This window comes from Cibotium barometz, chromosome 6 (assembly GCF_041138505.1).
Source record: "Cibotium barometz isolate CiBa-2024 chromosome 6, ASM4113850v1, whole genome shotgun sequence".
In the NCBI taxonomy this organism is placed as follows: domain Eukaryota; kingdom Viridiplantae; phylum Streptophyta; class Polypodiopsida; order Cyatheales; family Cibotiaceae; genus Cibotium; species Cibotium barometz.
In genome coordinates, this window is record NC_141051.1 from 39,438,917 (window position 1) to 39,460,026 (window position 21,110).

The 21,110-nt window shown below is 40.4% G+C and overlaps 1 protein-coding gene across 6 annotated transcripts in view; it reads left to right on the forward strand.

The window, feature by feature from the left end:
• LOC147637728 (uncharacterized) overlaps window positions 1-7,410 on the forward strand; it is a 29,910-nt gene extending 22,500 nt beyond the window's left edge. For 4 of the 6 annotated variants that reach the window (XM_086799566.1, XM_086799565.1, XM_086799567.1 and 1 more), the window contains exons 3-5: window positions 6,573-6,626; window positions 6,861-6,930; window positions 7,040-7,409. In XM_086799566.1, the coding sequence (XP_086655692.1) occupies window positions 6,573-6,626; window positions 6,861-6,930; window positions 7,040-7,074 (159 nt within the window). In that variant the 3' untranslated portion in view covers window positions 7,075-7,409. Of the gene's footprint in view, window positions 1-6,572; window positions 6,627-6,860; window positions 6,931-7,039 lie in introns of all 6 variants that reach the window. The other 2 variants (XM_086799563.1, XM_086799562.1) reach the window with 1 other exon arrangement.
• The last annotated feature ends 13,700 nt before the right edge of the window (window positions 7,411-21,110 follow it).

Below are 21,110 nucleotides of genomic sequence, written 5' to 3' on the forward strand. Positions count from 1 at the left end.
TATCAATGGGTCCTCCAAGTGCTGCTCTATGAAGCTCTCCTCTTAAGGATGCCACACCTGTGAAAGCAATGAGGCCCCCCCAAACCTGGATGTTCCATGAGGCAATCCGCATATCTAGTCTTTGTGGGAAGTGGAACTACCGGAACTACCCTCAACTCGAATAGTCTTGGGCGTGGGTTTCGACCAAGTAGGCACAGATCTTGCCCTCCATGTGACGCCACTCTGTCCGAGAAAATAAGCATAACTTGGGCTCCACCTATCGCAATGCAGGTATCTATAGGAGGGGGGAAGAGGTACTGCTACTGAGATATGGAGGAACACAAAGAGGAGCACCTCCAAGCTGGAGGACACCACCTCCCCATCTTGATCTTTGTGGCTTGGGAGGCCCAACTCCATCCACGCTAAAGGCCAAAGATGTGTAAGCACATCGCTGATGCGCAGATTGTGGAAATGATGAGAGCTCAATTGCTTGCCCCTAGCTGGCAGCGGACATCGACTCCGTATCCCATTCTACCCCCACTGCTGCACTCAAGGGGAACGAGAAGATCATCGCACCACTCTCTGGCATGGAGGGCATGGAGTGATGAAACACCGCACAAATCCAAATGGGAGCCACCGTCTCCTTAAAAAATACCAGTTCCTTCGATAGGGAGACATCAGAAGAAAATGTAATCCATTGGTTGTCCAAGAATCCGAGGGGGTTGCCTAGCGACTCTGGCGAGAGACCCCTCACCGGAGAGGCGGCTATGGTCATCACACCCGGCTTCACGAAGGGATGAATTAAGCAGCGGACTGAACTTGCCAACGGCCTCCTCTCTAGGTCTGGCGTGGCTGGAGGGCGGCGGGAATGCTCAGGAGAGGCGGCCGGGGGGGGGGGGGGGTGGGCTCTGAAGGAGACAGGTCAGGGGGAGCTGTTGAGGGGAGATCTGGAGACGAAGGGGGGGGGGGTGGGACAGAGGGAAACGGGGAAGTAGAGTTGGGAGAAGGAAGTGGAAGGAAGGAATCCTCCTCAGAGAAAGGGTGCAAGGGTCCACCAAAGGCTTAGTAGGGCCAGAGAACCTCATTGGAATCTGTGAACCTGGAGAGAAATCTAGGCGAGGTAACAACCTCCAAACAGAAGGAGACAGAGGTGGGTTCCTCGAGGTAACTGTTGGGTTGGGGGGGGGGGGGGGGGGGGGCGGGGGGGGCATCCCCGTCATGTGGCTGCTAAGATAAATGCTCGAAACGGTTCTCTGACGAAATCATATCCTTTTGCACTTTGCCAACCTGGTGCGCACGGCGGCGTTGCTCAGCTCTGGAAGTTAGCTGGCGGCTCTGTCTCGGGCTACGCTCTGGCATAATCAGTGTCAGCCGTGGCCAGATCCTAGTGCTCTGCTATCTGAGAGCCAGTATCCCTTCCACGCTCTTGAAGAGAATGTGGCGGGGACCACTGGGGGCGGTCTTTTGGACTCATGATGGGGACAAGCTCTAGTGAGATGCCCCTTCTTCCTGCATTTGAAGCATTGACCTGGGAGGCTAGAGTACTCTACTCTTTGCAGAATAGGGGCTCCCTGGAGGCAAGGAAGAAATATGGCATGCGGCACCGTCTCCGGAGAGGCTATGCAGATACAGAGGGATGGAGTCCCAGCTGCCCAAGCAAGAACCGAAGTGATGGCGGAGAGGGATTCCATCACTCTCCCGAGAGCACTACCTATCACTGGAGGAGAGGAAGGTATTCCTTCCTAAGGCCTAGGAAGCAGGCTGTCACAGGAAAGCTGAAACGCGAGATAGAGGGTCGGATGCTGGGTCGAAGCCGTGCTGCCACCTCGCAAAGAAGGCATGGGCCATACACAGTGCGATGGGGCTCAGCTGCATGACTCTATCCGACGCCGTTGGCGAGTCAAACTCAACTTGGTAGTAGCCACACCCCAAAGGATGAATATCAGTAATCTTTCCAGGCGTACCAAGAAGGCTAGCCTGTAATAGATTTGTGAGTTGTACGCATGCCGGGTGGCTACCAATGATCTTGCATACCAAAGTGAAGGCCTCTACAGATGGGACTGTCGAAGTGAGGAGCTGGAGGTCCGCTTCTCATGTTGCATGCGTGGAAGCCTTGCTGTACTGATCCACACCGCTAAGCCTGATTAAGAACAAGATGCTGAATGAACATGATTAAGACAGAGTAGAGAGAAGAAGAGAGAGATATTTGGTGTCAAGGTTTTCTGTATTTAATATGTACAAAAAGGTGACATGAATGTCTGTACATAACTTAGGTCCTTGGTCAGCCCCTTAGGGGTGACCTCTGGCCCCTACATGACTTCTACTAACTTCTATGATAATGAAATGATGAATGACTGGATGTCTTTGATGCAAATGCCGAGACATGCTTATATACATGCTTGGGTTGGTGGTCGGCCAGCTAATGCTCCTGTCGGTCACCTCTTGGACAAGTATTCATGGGATAAAATCTGATAAGTGTTGCGCTTCATGCACTTCTTGCGTGCACCTACTCCGTCAACTGCCTAACACCTAGCCGCCTGCTACCTTAGCCTCTTGCTGGCTCCCGACTGCTTACTGGAGGCTGCTGATTAGTTACTTGTGCACTTCTTCATGCTTATGCTGATGATGTTGATGTTGATACTGATGCTATTGATGAAGATGACAGTGATGATGATTATGATGTCCTACATGCTATCTTAACTGTTATATTACTCAAGGATTATGCTGCTCTTGCTGGAGATTAGCCATGGCACGGGTGTGCACGTGACATCCCCTCTTGCTAAACTTGATGACGGGGTGGATCATCCTTCCTCCCTATTTGACCTTCTACTTTGACTTTGACTTTGATATTTGTGTCTGAACACCTTCCACTTCCAAGTCTTGCTGAAGAACTGAGCATCTATTCCACTGCTGTCCCAATGCCTGCTATCCCTTACCCTTAACACAGTGGTGGGTCACCTGCCAAAACTGATCATGCATGTTGTTGCTAAGCCTTGGAACTGATCTGAGAGCTTAATGATGTACTGGTTCTGAGTACATACTCCTAGAGAATGCTTTCCTCTAGCTTCGCCTGTTGCAAACCACTCCATGCATGCACATGACACGTGCTAAACTTGATGACAGGGTGGACACTCTATCATCCTTCCTCCGTGGACTACTTACTTTAACCTTCTACTTTGACTCTGACTTTGACTTTGATATTTTTTTCTGAGCACCTTCCACTTCTGATCTTCACTTCCAAGTCTTGCTGAAGATCTGAGTGTCTGTTTCACTACTGCCCATGCCTGTTATCCCTTATCCTTAACACAACGATGGGTCACCTGGCGGAACTGATCATGCCTATTGTTAGGCCTTTGGTCTGAGAGCTTAATGGTGTACTGGTTTTGAGTACATACTCCCAGAGAACGCTTTCTTCCAGCTTTGCCTGTTTAGCAGACCACTCCATCTGCTACCCTTGCTGCATTCTTCCAATGGATCTATGCACCTCCTTGGGACTTTGCTTAGTGGATGAGCCTGAATGCTCTGATACCAATGTTGCATCGGAAGCCTTCATGTACCGATCCACACCCCTAAGCTTGATTAAGAACAAGATGTTGAATGAACATGATTAAAACAGAGGAGAGAGAAGAAGAGAGAGATAGTTGGTGTTAGGGTTTTTTGTATTTAATATGTACAAAAAAGAGACATGAATGTGTGTACATAACGTAGGCCCTTAGTCAGCCCCTTAGGGGTGACCTCTGGCCCCTACATAACTTCTACTGACTTCTATGATAATGAAATGATGAATGACTAAATATCTTTGATGCAAATGCCGAGATATGCTTATATACATGCTTAGGTTGGTGGTCAGCCAACAAATGCTCCTGTCGGCCAGTTCTTGGACCAGTAATCATGGGATAAAATCTGATAAATGCTGCGCTTCATGCACTACTTGCCCACACTTGTTCGTCATATGCCTGACACCTTGCCGCCTGCTGCTGCTTATTGGAGGCTGCCGACTGGGTACTCATGCCCTTCTTCATGCTTATGCCGATGATGCTGATTTTGATACTAATGCTAATGATGAAGATGACACTGATGATGAAGATGACGTCCTACATGCTATCTTAATTATTCATGGATTATGCTGTTCATGCTGGAGATTAGCCATGGCACGGGCGTGCACATGACATCTAGAAAGGAGAGGAGCTTTTGGTTAGCATTTAATGCTACACAAGATATCAGATTTGCCCATTAAGCTTGGCCGACTGTAGGAACACACTCGATTGAAGTCTATAAGCATTTTATGCTGGCCGACTGAAGCATGCTTGCTTCTTATGCTGTCAGCCAGCTGCTAAGGGCTGCCGACTCGATACAAACTCTTTCCAAGGGCTGGTCATGTTACCTACCATGCCTCATGGGCATGGGCTGGCCTTTGGTTGGCCCATAGGCATGCTTAATGTGCATCTACCCTCTACATGCTTGCTAATGCACTTTCTAAAGCTAAGGTTGACTTCTACATGCATCTATTTAACGAATTCTCCAAGTGGGTAAGAGGACTAACACATGCAGGCTCTCTATGGCTATGAAGACTGACCTACGTAGGTCTTGCTTGACATGTCCTGGACTAGGGCTCACAATGGGGCCACGGTATATTCCTAAAAAAGGTAATCCTACTGTATGAATGTTGCACTGATGTAGAGCGTGTGTCACACTTTGGTGGAGGGTGCATATGACATTATGAGCAGGTTGTGCGATAAAGAAGAGCCAGTTTCATTTCATGAAGCACAAGAGGATCAAAATTGAAAGCACGCCATGGAGCAGGTATATGATTCCATTTTGAAGAATGGCACTCGGAATCTAGTTGACTTGCCTTCTAGTAAGAAAGCTATTGGTACGAAGTGGGTCTATAAGATCAAACAGAAGTCTGATGGTAGCATTGATTGCAACAAAGCCAGACTTGTGGCAAAGGGCTATGCATAGCAGAAAGGCAGAGATTATGATGAGACCTTTGCTCCTACTTCTTGTAAGACCACCATCAAGTGTATCATTGCTATGGCAGCACATCATGGTTGGAATGTGCATCAGTTGGACATCAAAATGGCCTTCTTGAATGGTGATTTGCATGAGGAGGTCTATCTATCTCAACCTCGTGGTTTTGTTCATCAAAAGGGTCAGGAAGACAAAGTGTGTTGGTTATGGAAAGCTTTGTATGGACTCAAGCAAGCTCTGAGAGCATGGTATGAGAAGATACATGCATACTTGGTTGCACATGGGTTTTGTAACAATCCAACAGAGAGAACCCTCTATGTCAGGATGACTAAAGAGGATTTGTTGGTCATTGTTTTATATGTTGATGACATGCTACTCACATGCCCCAATGTTGAGAAGATTTCAGCCTACAAGGTTGAATTACAAGCCTCTTTTGTGATGTCAGATTTGGGCCCGTTGCATTACTATTTGGGCATTCAATTCTCACAGTGTGCCATTGACTGTGCATGCCATAGACACCTTTCGGCCGATCTTATTGTTGGACAGTAGCTCTCCGCTCCTGTCTACACTGACTCTCAGAGCGCATTGGCAGTTGCAAGAAATCTAGTGTTTCATGCTTGCATTATGTTAGGGAAGTGCATTACCACATTATGTCAGGGACAGGCTCCATGTAGGAGAGATGAGCTTGGTGTATGTCTCTACACATGACAATTTATTCACGAAGGCCCTTCCTCGTGAAAAGCTCGAAGCTTTCCGCAAACCTTCAAGCTTATTGCCTTTCGGAGATTGATCAACCATATCCCTGTACAAGTTCACATCATCACTCTAGGGACATTAAATGTCACGCAGTGGTGTGTGAACACTCCAGGACCAGCTAGGGTACTTTTTCGCTCTTTAGGAGGTTTTTCCCTAGTGCATAGGAACACCTTCTTATCCACTTATGAGAGTGTACTATATCTTTTGTACTTGGCACCACTCATTCTACTCAATCAACATAAGAATATTGTGCCTCCTCTCTCTTGCTCACTACTGCTTCATTGCATGTGTTGTGCATTGCTGCAAACCCTAACCCTAATCCCAACATTGACTTCAGGATATTGGCCATCCTTGCCTTTGTAGTGCTAGAATCCCAATGGACTCTGGAGATGTGCTAGGGAAGGGAACTCATCATCAGTGTCTGTGCCTGACACATTTGGCGATGTTGCGAGGCCATTGGTGGCTCCAATGCTCCCTTGGCAGAGACCATCTGATGCATTTGGACGAACATCATACACACCCTACTAGGGAGTTCGCCTCGTAGGGGACTCTGACAGAATGCAGCAGCGGGGTGCAGCGTCTCTACTCACGTGGGGTTGGGGCCCTTTCTTCAGCGTTGGTCCTGAGCACCCAATATGGTGGTTTTTCCCTCCTCTGCCTCCGATGTAGCCTCCCTCTACTAGCGGCCCACATGCGAGTTTTTGTAGTTTTCTTTTATGGCCAATGTGCAAAGCATATCAAAACGTTTCTTTTACCTAGTGCTATAATGGATATCTAGCACCAGTGTGCAAAGAATGTTAAAACATGTCTGGCATATAATGAGGCATGACTAATACGGTGCCAAACATGCTCGCGAGTGAATGCAGGTGCAAAAATTGGAAGTGGCATGTGCAGAGCTAAAAGGTTTACCTCCATCAAGAGTAAGTGCATGCATGCATATGCTTCAAACAAGTTGGCTGTTTTTTAGCTCCTCAGGGGGTCCACTAAAAGTCATGTAAGATAGCAATCAATGGGCTCAATGTAACCTTAAAACTCTCACACCTAGCTATAAAACTCACACACCTAGCTATGGTGGGCAGTGTGGTGGTGTGTCTCAACCATGGGCCTGTCAACAAGACAATTATGATTCTATGACACTCATCCTCTTTTTTCAGAGTGTTTATATCAAGCGAGGCATGGTTTTTTTCCGCAGTGATGTCAAGTCTGCTACCAACTTGCAACAGAGTAAATTTTTTTTTTCTGCAGAAGCATTATTTGCATTCATTTAAAAGGCTAGACAACTCTTGAATTTTGAGAATATTCTAACTCTAGATCTGTGTGCTGACTGGTTCAGATATGCTTGAAAAGGCCAAGGCTGGCTTGAGATAGTTCTTCCAGGCTGACTTGTTAAGGTGCTTGCTCTAGCAGCATTATGCTGAAGAGGCGGCCTTCTTTATGATGCTTGCCTTATTTGTCTCTTGAATGTACAATGTAGTGAGGATTTCCAAATGCAGTGAAAGGCTTGATAGAACCAGCACGTTGGATTGGTAACATGGTGGTGAGATTGATATGGCTATTGTGAAGTGGTCATGGTGTGTGGAATAGGTTCTTAAGTAGCATTTTTTTTTTGAATAATGTGCTCTTTAGCCTATGTAAGCATGGAACCATGAATCAAAGGCAATAATAAATGGGTTTATAAATTAGTGGAAAAAGTGACAATTAAGGGAAAATCCATAATAATATAGAGAGACTGCTTTACATTCTAAGTGAGTGGATATCTTAAGGTCAGCTTGGCACTTAGTTTCATATTAATACAGAAAAGGTTTAGCCTAGGCACATTTTAGCCTTGGCCCATCAGCCCTTAAAAAAACATTTCATTTTGAGTTGCCAACAAGCACTTTGGGATCATATAAGACTAGAAAGCAAGCCCTTGCATAATTATGGATTCCATTCTTTTGACCTTTGGCATTCCTGTTGGCTTTGCCATTTAAGTTGGTTGGCATTGTTGGTTGTTGCAACAAAAGGATAGGTTAACCATCGAAAGGCAAAGACTCAATGGGCTTGGAATATAATGAACTTAAGATGGTGTCATTGAGCTTGGAATAGGACAACTTATGCAAATGTTCCATCTTCACATTATCACAATATGGTACATGTTCTTGAAACAATTGCAACATAATCAAGGACCATGGGAAAAAGTGAATAATATAGAAAAGCTAAGTTCAGGGTGTCAATGTGCCAACGTTGATGGTTAAAAGAGAAAAGTTTTGTTGTGAAGTTGGTCCTGAGCACCCAATATGCCTCCCTAAACAATATGTAAAATACATCTAAACAATGCAAAGCTAATGTTAAGGCAACACTCATCTCTAAATATGCTTATCCTCACTATACTAAAACAACCAAAACATTAGAGGAGTTATTTTATATATTACGTTGTTGATGCTTGTGAAAGCTTGGACATCACATGACCTAAACATTTTTGCAGCCTCAAACATCTTCTTCATGCATCAAAATCCAAATTGGCGAATGAAGGAGATGGATTATTGCCATTGTTTGCATGGCAACATTGGTGATGCATTGGCACAATTATATAAGAGGTGAAGGATTTTGTGTTCTTCTTTTGAACAATGGAAACATATGGCTCACCCAATAAGAAAGATGTGTGTCAAAAGCGAATAGGGATAAAGTCTTTCATAAAGCATCTTGTGCATCTTCTTGTTCAGCCTTAGAGGAATGTGTGAATAGCACACAACAAACAACACTACAAGTTGTATTGTAAGTTGATTAATAGTTAAGCCATTGGAGTGCTATTGGCATGTCTCTTGACTATTACTTAGCTATTGGACTATAAATGTATTGCTATATAGCAATTAATCTGTTACTAGAGTGTATGTGGATCTCTATTTTTAGGAGTCTTATTGATAATGGATTTCTACTTAGCAATTGGAGTGCTAGTTTAGTAATGGTGTTGCACATGAAATGTTGGTTACCAGTTCAATTGTTAGTTTACTTATCTCTACTATTATAACTTATGTGAATAAGTGTGGAAGTGCAAGTGTGAGGTGAACAAGTGTGCAAGTGTAAGGTGGTTTTCAGCATTAGTGTGGTAAAATATTGTGTTTGTTTATCCAAGCTTGAGGAGCAAAATATTAGGCAACTTTTCTCTCCTTCTTCCTTCTCTTTCAAGGGTTGTGCTTCCTTGTGCCTACTCCTCTCTCCTACCATTGGACTCCTAGAAGCCCTCCACTCTTTAGCCCCACACTTCCTCTTGCTATCTCGTCTTTCTATTCTATGCATATCCCCCTAGATTAGTCCACCCTTAATTGAGATTTCAACACAAGGTGTGCTCCTTCACTTAAGAGAAGTCAATGTAAGCTTCTCGTACTCACACACCTAAAATATTAAGCAAATCCACAAACTTAAGCAAAAACTAACAAATCAAGAGCTCATATGAGAGCTCAAACACTCAAAAATGTTATGAAAGAAATTATAAGAGAAGCACCACCACACATAAAGGGTCATGAGAAGCACCCAAAAGAGGGAAAGAGAGTTCCTAAAGTTGAAATTAGCATGTAACAGTGATCTTGTAATTGTGCATAGATGAAGGGGAAGCATAACTCTTGTTTATGTGTGTGCATAATTGTATGGTGTGATATCAAAGGTTGTGTGTTTGAAGGCTATTTAGTTGGTAACAATGTAAAAGGTGAAGTGGAAGGTGAAAAGGTGATGGATTGAGGGATGCATGGATGTGATTGAGGGAATCGAGAGATGATTTAGGAAATGTAAAGAGATTTTAGTGATTTGATGGAGGTAACTATGGAGTTTCTTATGGATATGGATATACTCTCAAAACTATAGATTGATGTAATCCTCCTTGGATCAGTTTGTAGATCTTGATTAATGGGATTATGCTTTAAATATTCTGTAATTACTTCATCTATTTCATAAACCAAGACCTTTAGTTTAATCTTTCAATTATGAAGTATTTCATTTGCTTAAAACCTCCCTAGCCTAGTGAGTTTCAAGTGGCATATCCTTGGGCATACCCTCATATTGCCATCACAAGCACTTAACATTACAATTACACATTGAGTGAAGCTTCAAGGCAAAAATAGCTTTTGGTCTTATGTTGAGTTTCAACCTTTAGGTGTTAGGTGTCAGAAATACGTGTAGAAGCTAACAAAATATTATGTGCAAAACTAAAAGATAAGGGTAAAAAAACTTGGAAATAATTATAGATCAAGAAATATAAGATAAGGGTAACAAAACTTGCAAACAATAGTCTCAACACTATGAAGTGTATCAGATGTGTCCTAATGAAGCAATGCAATTATTATAAGAGGAGAAATATAGCTTAATCTAAGCTTAATTTACTAATCAATGATGAAAGACACATATTAAGATGTATAAAAATGGAATATATTTACAAACACAACTCTCTGTACTCACTACTACTCCACTTACTAAGCAAACAGAAGTCAAGCTCTTATGTAGAACCTACTCCACTTACTCCACTTACTAAGCAAACAGAAGTCAAGCTCTTATGTAGAACCTACTCTACCTAGCTAGCCACTCTTATTGGTGTTGTATAGGATTTGAATTAAACAAAAATATGTACTCACTATTACTCAACTTACCAAGCTAATAGAAGTTAAGCTCTTATTCAAAACCTACTCTACCTAACTAGCCACTATTATTGGTGTTGTGGACTGAATTAATTGATGCACCTACTACGAGATAATTTTTCTAATCCTAACGGCGGGTGAGGTTGTATTTCCTTATTGCACGATTGTAGAAACCATCATCTTTATCAAATGGTTAGATTTGGGTGTGGAAGCCAGAAGAGGTAGATGTAAAATGTCCTAAATTCTTGTAGTTTCCAACTAGCTTTATACGAACCTTAATATCTAGATTGAGGAGGACTATTGTTAATTGAACTTGAGAACCTGTCCCTAGATTCTTCGTCCCATGTGTTACTTTTTTTTCAAGTTCATTAAATTGCTTTTACAAGAAGGTATACAATGAAGGTGAGCCATTCAGACTCTTGATGTAGCTATTGTGTGAAGTGTTGAGAAACCATCGGAGAGGCTAATAAAAGAAATAATTTTGAGGCTAATTGAAAACTTTTTCACCATTCTTGAGCGTGGAATGTGGGGTTCTGCAATGAAGATATTTTGTTGAGGTGCCCCCATAAGTTGGTGAGGTTTGGGCTGTGTTAGAGGACAACTTAGGCCATGTACCTTTTAAGGGGAAATCCAAGCGATGGGACATACCAACATGGACCACGCTTCCACACACCATATCCCCCCCTCTAGTAATGTACCTAGAAAGGATGTTGATGGTGAGGTTATGGTTCTTATAATCGGTGAGAGTAACTAGTGTTTAGTCACATGAAGCATCTACTACATTGGTTAGCATCATAGTGATTTTTTGGGTGACACTTTGTGGAGTGAAATACAAGGTGAGTTTTTCCATGATGTTAAATTCAAGCAGTGGGTGAGTAACTACTTGTTCTTAGTCATGAAGCATCTGCTACATTCATTAGCATCATAGTGATCTTTTAGGTGACACTTTGTGGAGTGAAAAGCCAAGTGAGTTTTTCGTGGCATGAAAAACTAAAGTTTTTCATAATGTTAAAGTCAAGCTTGTTTGCGCTTTTTGGCACACATGATGATGTTAGATAGCCACATTGATGCACTTTGGCGCTTAATATGTACCAATTTATGACATTAAAAAACCCAAAGTTTTGTTTTTCACAGCATAAAAAACATGAGTTTTTTCATGGGTGAACCAACTCCCTTCTTTTGGTGATATTTGGATAATCTCATAATAGTAACCATGTTAGTATAACACATTATTGATGATTTATTAATGTTTGGATGCCAAACATCAAGCTTAAGTGTGACGTGAAAAACTTAGGTTTTTCAAACTTCTTCCCCTTTTCATTATCAAGACTGATCTAAACATTCCGTAAGTCATATAGAAGTGGTAGATTAGTGTTTTTGGTGTTTCTTCCATGATTATTGATTATTGAAACTGATCTAAACATTCACTAGGTCATATAGAAGTGGTAGATTAGTGTTTTTGGTGTTTCTTCCATGATTGATGTTAATGTAAAAACCAAGGTTTTTCATGGTTTTAAGTTCTTGGAAAAATGGTTAAATGAGATGTGGAATTATTCCCCTAGCACATTAGTTTTTGTTATTATCATTTTTATGTCTTTCTTGATGGCGTCAAAAACTAGCTCATTTTTTAAAACCAAGTGACATAAAAATCTCAAGAAAGTTAGCTTGGGTGGATTTGAGTTGGTGAGATGAGGCCAGGGAGACGTAAGTATAATTTGGAGGTAGTCAAAAATTTATTCTCCCTCATGAAGATTTTCAAGGGCATGAAAAACCAATAGTTTCTCCAAATTTTCATAATGGTGAAAATGTTGGCTTTTGACTTTTTCAAGGTTATTCTTGCTTGAGTTTGGAACATTGAGTTGGATCTGCCTTTGATATGAATTGCTTGAATTGAAGAGAAGATGGTGTAGATTGCCCCATTCAACCTTTGTAAAATTCAAGTTATCTTTCATCTCATAGATCAAGTACCATAGACACCACTTTGATACGTTCTTATGTGCCCACCTGATTTATCTTCTTGTGGATACCCTTCTTTTTGAGAAGGTGGGTCCTTGTGTCTATTGAAAAGCTTATGTAACATCTGATGTTGGCTCAAAAATAGTGGATTGATGTTGAAGTGGGATTCTTGGAGTAGAGGTTTCATCATGGGGGTTTGTCGACATAGAGAAACTCTTGATTAGCAGTGGTAGTTGTTGGAGAGGCTATAAGTTTTGAAACAGGGCCTATTAATGTTGAGGGTTGTACAAGGTTATTCTTACCAAAGTAGGATTTGATTTTTGTTGTTGGTGTCGATAGGATTGGTGGGACATGTTTAGGAAGGAATAGTTGACTCTATAGAGAGGGTTGTTGATGGAGAAGGCATGTTTGCAAGTAGAATAGCTTTTTGGAGACAACCCTCTTGACAATGTTGAGAGAAGTGAAAATAATTATGTTTATGGCCAAGTCTTTATGAGTGAACCGGGGAATGCTTACGTTTGAAAGTGAATGGGAAGCTGAAATTGGAACTGAAATTGAAGGTGAAACTAAAACATCTATGATTTCATTTGACTCTATGAAAGTTTGGATATATTTCCCAATAGAAAAAAATGTTGAACGGTATAAAGCAATGATTAGTCCTAAACCCAATCATGTTGTCTTATCTGAGGAAACTTGCGTATCTTTGGGACAATCCACAATCAACCCTAGACACATTGTTGTTAGATGCTAGTGAATACATTGAAATTTGGGGCTATTTCACTATTCTCATTAAGAGGATAAAATATGTAATGTGAGTCCTATGTTATTCCTAATAATCTCAATAAAATCATCTTGGGTGTATTTTGGATAAACACATTGCTTCTTTGTAATAACAATGATCAAAAGAATCTGGATTTGAGCCTATGAAAAGGTTATGCAAAGTTTTTCTCTTCAATCCCGTGAGGAAACATCACGTCACTTGTGCATCATTAAGTTTCTTTGAGTCCTCATTGTGAATTCAAGTTTTTTATGTACAAGATGTAATCCCTTACAGTTTCCTTGGGTTTTTGCTCTATCATGTAGAGTTCTCTCAAGTTGTCAAGAGGGCCATCTAAGCAACAATGATCAAAAGAATCTAGATTTGAGACTATGTAAGGTTTCACGCGGAAAAAAACAAAATTTAATATTCCATGGAGTACGGTTCACGGCGTGAAAAGGTAACGTTTTCACGACGTGAAAACCTAAGGTTTCGTGCGAAAAAATACAGAATTTAATATTCTGTGGAGTCCGATTCACGACGTGAAAAGGTAATGTTTTCACGGCGTGAAAATCTAAGGTTTCACGTGAAGAAAAAATCAAAATAAATAAAATTCGTGAAGTCCGTTGATGTGAAAAGGGGTCCGTCTCGGCACCAAAAAATTTTGGGGGCCCGTATCTCCTAAACCGTATATCCAATGAAGGCGTTGTAGAGCCCATCGAAAAGTTGACATCGAGCTCTTCGACTTTGGACCGGTCGTCTGAAGTCAAAATCTAAAAGTGGGCACCCATTATGGGCACCCACATATGGGCCAAGGTGGGGAGCCACACTTAGCCCCTTAAGTGTGTGGGGGTGGGTGACCATTTTTTGCCTCCGACCAATAGCCTCAAAATTCAACCCGAAAATCGAGGCAACAGTCCAAAACCACGAAATGTTGCAAAAAACGTGAAAACGACGAGACGAGTCATATTTGGGCTACTTTTTTAGAGTCTACATGACAAAATCACGAACGACTCAAGAAAACAAAGTTGTAGTACTCCAAAAATACTAAAACTCCCTCATACATAGTTTTTCAAAATTCCTTTTGGAACACCCTAAAAAACGTGCTGTGCGAAACAGAGAAAAAATTCTCATCAAAATTTTTGTCTTGAGACAGTGATGGAAAATAGGTTTTAGGAGCTCCTCTTCCATCAGGAAAGTTCCTAGCATACGCTTTTTTTGGAAAAATATCTCTAAGAGATAATTCACGTGCATATAGCGCCTAAGCTAATTAGGGCGAACAAACACCCGTTTGATCCTACGAAGAGTACGCCAAGCCTCTTGAGGTTGTAAAACAGACTGTGGGAAAGTATAGAAAGCAAAAACAAAAAAAAATTTGAGATTGCTCATTAAGAAGCATTTAAGCGCTCTGATATTGCCACACAATAGAGGGATCGCCAGGGATCACACAAGAACTGAACCCAATGGCTGACATCTTCGAGCCATTGAGATCTTTGCCACAAATTCACCTCCCAACTCCATTGGCCATGCCTATAAAGCATGCCATTAGGTTCCTATGACTTCGATCCCATCGGGCTTTGGTCCCTTGCCTAAGATTCCCGCAAGTCCTATAAGTACCAACCCCTTCCTGGATACCCACACCTTGGACATACTAACTAGTCTAGGAAGGGGGGTGGCCCAAGGACTCACCCAAGGACTCACTGAGTCTCTTCCAACAAGAGTACTCACATATGGCCTCAGTGACATACAGAAATACGGCCGTTTAAATTTCTAAAATGATGGGCAAATACGACGGAACAACAGATCCTATTCAATTCATTCAAATGTTTGAATAGAGATGTGAAGCCTTTGAAAATCCCAACTGCCCTACTAAGGTACATGCATTGAACTTATGCTTAGAGGAAAAAGCTAGTGGATGGCTCATCGCATCATTGATGCCGGCGATCAAGGCCAACTTTAAAATCTTGAAATCAGCCTTTATACATGGCTTTTCTAGACAAGGTGATCGGTGGAGTGCAGTAACAAAACTCTATTAAATTGAGCTTCAACCAAATGAATCCATTAGAGATTTTATCCTTAGGATAAAACTCTTGGACTCGCGTTGTGAGTCATGGGAAAAATTAAACGATGTTCAATTGAAGAGATGTTTCATGATGAGCTTGAAGAATAACAGCTTACACAACTTGATCATTGTATCCAATCTAAAAACATTCAATCAATGTTGCAAAGAAGCAATATGTTGAGATGACAACATGATAGAAGATGATCATGGTACAAGGTGTTCCTCATCTAAACCTAGTGAACAAATGGCAAAAGACAGATCAATCTCGGAATTGACATTCTCAAAATTTTATGAAGCCTTGCTTAAAACCTTATAGCAAACATCTCTAAGAGAGGATGAAAACCTTCAAAACCATACATCCTTAATGCCTCTAAAAGTGAGGAACGAAATGCCTTGTGTTGTTGACGCAATCACTCTACGACCATCCCAATCCTCATTGTGCATACAAGGCACATGTTCTTCTATACTGCATATATTGTAAAACCTTTGACCATAATACCAAAAAAATGCCCCACTTCATCCATAACGTACTCAAAACCTCCATCTCCCGTGCACCAAACAGAAACAGTCCAAAGGGTAGAAACTGCTCAGGAAGCACTTAATCGAACACTTCAGTGTTTCTATTATTGTGGACCTCACAAGGTGGTAGACTACACAGTTTGGAATACTTCCATGCCCATAGTCACTGACACCTTGTAACCAATGTGTAAACGATGTGGCATTGATCACATGTTCCAAGATTACCCAAGACAAGTTGCTTCAATGCAACTTGTCTCACAAAATACAACTCTTAACATCTTAAGTGTACAAAATGTGCAATTGGCCACAGTGCCATTGAATGTGCTTACAACTTTGATGCAAAACATCGAGTTGTGTAGAAAAGTTGATATTTTGCATCAACTAGATGCAAAACATCACTTTTAGCCTAAAAGTTGATGTTTTGCATCGAGTTGATGCAAAACATCAACTTTTTCATAAAACTCGATGTTTTTCATCAAAGTTGATGCAAAATATCAAGTTTTGTGAAAAAGTTGATGTTTAACATCGAGTTGCAAAATATTAACTTTTCCACAAAACGCAATGTTTTGCGTCAAAGTTTTGTGGAATAGGTTGTCTGAGCATGCCAACACGAACGGAATTGCTAAAACAAGCCGTTTGTGAAAATTAACCTTCGATCCTCCAACTTTCTTCTCTGGAGCATCCGAAACTTCATGCAAAATATCACGTTTTATGGTAGAGTTGACGTTTTGCACAATTTGATACAAAACATCGAGTTGTGTGAAAAGTTGATGTTTTACATCAACTTGATGCAAAACATCAACTTTTAGCCTAAAAGTTGATGTTTTGCATCGAGTTGATGCAAAACATCAGCTTTTTCATAAAACTTGATGTTTTTCATCAAAGTTGATGCAAAACATCGTTCAATAAAAAAAGTTGATGTTTTACATCGAGTTGATGCAAAGCATCAACTTTTTCACAAAACTCGATGTCTCATGCACTCACAAGTTATGTATTGGTAAATAGTACACATAATTGCTATGTATGTAGGTACATATCCTTAAAGGAGGCTAGTGAGAATTATTCTAGGAAAGTTGTCCTTGATCATACACACTGCCTCAATAGCATTGAGACGAGCCATCTCAATGGACGTAGGATCTATACAAGGAAGCAATCAACAGACGAAAGGATGAGAAAAGAGCTTTCAGAAGAGAAAATTGACGCTTGCCATTCCCGCCTAGCTTGGAACCTCTACCAAATGTGATCAATATAGAATGGCTTCGTATGGCAATATTGATGGCATTGCAAAATGGAGAGATGATCATCACAAGAGAAGGGCATGAGTATGCAAGAGGACATGACCCTCAAGTAAGTACATTCTTCATCTCTATCTCACGTATATACCTTGTTTAATGCACTATATATACTAAATCTCATGCTTTTGTTTAATGTTAGTACAAACTATATAATGCAATATGGTCAGAGGGGGAAGACACTTTCGCACGGAGTGTGTGGATTCTAAAAGAAACACACTTAATTGTGGTGTGATGGCAACTTTTGAGCAAGAAAGTCGAGCTAGTAGACATGATACCAATGTCATAGAGGACAATCTTGAGTATTGTGGAACTATTGAGGATATTCTTGAGGTTGGATTTAGAGCATTTAGTCTATTCATCTTTGATGTCAAATGGTGCAAGGTGATATATAGGGGTGCTCAAGCAATCATGAAGAACATCCAAATGGGTTATTCCAAATTGATTCCACCAAGCTTTGGAAGGATAAGAAAGATACCTTCGTTCTACCTCAACATTGTCAACAGGTTAGTAACCCAACCAATCCCAAATTAAATCTTGATGTAGTATAATAAAAGTGTAACCCCTTTGCTTTATAATATTAGGTTGTGTTTCACGCTGATCGAATTGATCCAAAGTGGTGGAATATTATACAAGTTTTTCCTCATTCAAAACATATCTTTCAAGATCAAGGTGTGGAGGCCGAATCTCTGGAAGAGGTGCAAGTACTACCTCAAATCGACTCATTAGAAGAAGACGATGAAGAAAACATTTTGGACGAGGCGATGAAAAGCATGAGGAACATTATTCATTGAGCTTCCATTAGATATAGACATTGATGAAGCAATACATATGGATTTATTACAAGATGGGATAGATTCATGATCTTAACATTGTTTAGCTTCTCAAAAGTTTTCAACTATCCTTTTTTTTCTCAAAACATGGCTCCAAGGGTTTTAATGGATGATTTTTTAAACTATACATCATTTTTTGTGTGCATGTGACATGTATTTTAAGACTTTAGCATGCAACAACTCTCTGGAATTTCATGCAGTGAAAATAGCAACGTAATTTCATGGATGCTGAATTCTGAAAATACATGTCACATGCACAAAAAAAATGATATATAGTTTTAAAAAATCATCCATTAAAACCCTTAGAGCCATGTTTTGAGAAAAAAAAATAGTTGAAAACTTTTGAGAAGCAAAACAATGTTAAGATCATGAATCTATCCCATCTTGTAATAAATCCATATGTATTGCTTCATCAATGTCTATATCTAATGGAAGCTCAATGAAAAGATGGGGTTCTATATCAATATCAATATCACTATCATTATGATGATCCAATGAAGCATTGTCATGATTGATAGGTGACTCATTATCATCTGCTGATTAATGTTCCTCATGCTCTTCATCGGCCCCGTCCAAAATGTTTTCTTCATCATCTTCTTCTAATGAGCCGATTTGAGGTAAACTTGAACCTCATCTAGAGATTCGGCCTCCACATCTTGATCTTGAAAGATATGTTTTGAACGAGGGGAAACTTGTATAATATTCCACCACTTTGGATCAATTCGATCAGCATGAAGCATAACCTAATACCACAAAGCAAAGGGGTTACACTTTTATTATACTACATCAAGATTTAATTTGGGATTGGTTGGGTTACTAACCTGTTGACAGTGTTGAGGTAGTACGAAGGTATCTTTCTCATCATCTTGGTGGAATCAATTTGGAATAACCCATTTGGATGTTCTTCATGATTGCTTGAGTACCCCTATATATCACCTTGCACCATTTGACATCAAAGATGAATAGACTAAATGCTCTAAATCCAACCTCAAGAATATCCTGAATAGTTCCACAATACTCAAGATTGTCCTCTATGACATTGGTATCATGTCTACTAGCTCGACTTTCTTGCTTAAAAGTTGCCATCACACCATAATCAAATGTGTTTCTTTTAGAATCCACACACTCTGTGCGAAAGTGCCTTCATATTGCATTATATACTAACATTAAACAAAAGCATGACATTTAATATATATAGTGCATTAAACAAGGTATATACGTTAGATAGAGATGAAGAATGTACTTAATTGAGGGTCATATCCTCTTGCATACTCATGCTCTTCTCTTGTGATCATCTCTCCATTTTGCGATGCCATAGATATTGCCATACGAAGCCATTCTATATTGATCACATTTGGTAGAGGTTCCAAGCTAGGCGGGAATGGCAAGCGTCTATTTTCTCTTCTGAAAGCTCTGTTCTTATCCTTTTGTCTATTGATTGCATCCTTGTATCTCCCAATCCACTTCTCCACCATGATGGGACTATTTAGAATTAGAATGTATGAATACCTTGTGGCGTAATGCTTCATCTAGTCTTCGTTGCCTTCCTTTTCCCTAAGGCACATTAGTAATTAGTCGGTTATCCTCCTCATTGCTCCATAATTATGGCATGGAAGGATTTATGCTAGATAGATGTTTTGAGATATACACAAGAGATTTATGCTAGATAGATGTTTTTGAGATATACACAAGAGACTCTTGCATCAACCATCCCTTTGCCATGCTTGCTTCTGGCCTTGCTTTTTGTCTCACAAAGTTCTTTAAGGTTTTCATGAACCCTTCAAGGAAAGACATCCATGGAACATGAACAATGCCACTTTATCAACCAAATGCACCACAAGATGCAATTGGCTAGTGAAAATTGTTCTAGGAAAGTTATCCTCGATCATACACACTGCCTCATCAATAGCATTGAGATGAGCCATCTTAATGGATGTAGGATCTATCTCCTTTAAGGATATGTACCTACATACATAGTAATTATGTGTACTTTTTACCAATACATAACTTGTGAGTGCATGAGACATCGAGTTTTGTGAAAAAGTTGATGTTTTGCATCAACTCGATGTAAAACATCACAACTGTTTCATAAAACATGATGTTTTGCATCAACTTTGATGAAAAGCATGGAGTTTTTTGAAAAAGCATGGAGTTTTATGAAAAAGTTGATGTTTTGCATCAACTCGATGCAAAACATCAACTTTTAGGCTAAAAAATAATGTTTTGCATCGAGTTGAGGTAAAACATCAACTTTTCCACACAACTCGATGTTTTGTATCAAAGTTGATGCAAAACATCAACTCTACCATAAAACTTGATATTTTGCATCAAGTTTCGGATGCTTTAGAGAAGAAAGTTGGAGGATTGGAGGTCGATTTTCTCAAACGACCTGTTTTAGCGATGCCGTTTGTGTTGGCATGCTCAGACGATCTATTCCACAAAACTTTTATGCAAAACATCGAGTTTTGTGAAAAAGTTGATGTTTTGCACATCAACTCGATGTAAAACATAAACTTTTTCATAAAACTTGATATTTTGCATCAACTTTGATGAAAAACATTGAGTTTTATGAAAAAGTTGATGTTTTGCATCTAGTTGATGCAAAATATCAACTTTTCCACACAACTCGATGTTTTGCATCAAAGTTGTATAAGCACATTCAATGGCACTATGGCCAGTTGCTCGCTTTGTACACTTAAGATGTTTTGCATTCAAAGTTGTAAGCACATTCAATGGCACTATGGCCAGTTGCTCGCTTTGCACACTTAAGATGTTAAGAGTTGTATTTTGTGAGACAAGTTGCATTGAAGCAACTTGTCTTGGGCAATCTTGGAACATGTGATCAATGCCACATCGTTCACACATTGGTTACAAGGTGTCAGTGACTATGGGCATGGAAGTATTCCAAATTGTGTAATCTGCCACCTTGTGAGGTCTACGACAATAGAAACACTAAAGTGTTCGATTAACTGCTTCCTGGAGCAATTTCTACCCTTTGGACTGTTTCAGTTTGGTGCACGGGAGATGGAGGTTTTGAGTACATTATGGATGAATTGGGATATTTTTTTGGTATCATGGTCAAAGGTTTTACAATATATGCAGTATAGAAGAACATGTGCCTTGTATGCACAATGAGGATTGGGATGGTCGTAGTGATTGCACTCAACACAAGGCATTTCGTTCCTCACTTTTAAAGACATTAAGGATGTATGGTTTTGAAGGGTTTCATCCTCTCTTAGAGATGTTTACTATAAGGTTTAAAGCAAGTCTGCATAAAATTTTGGGAATGTCAATTATGAGATTGATCTGTCTTTTGCCATTAGTTGACTGGGTTTAGATGAGGAACACCTCGTACCATGATCATCTTCTAGCATGTTGTTA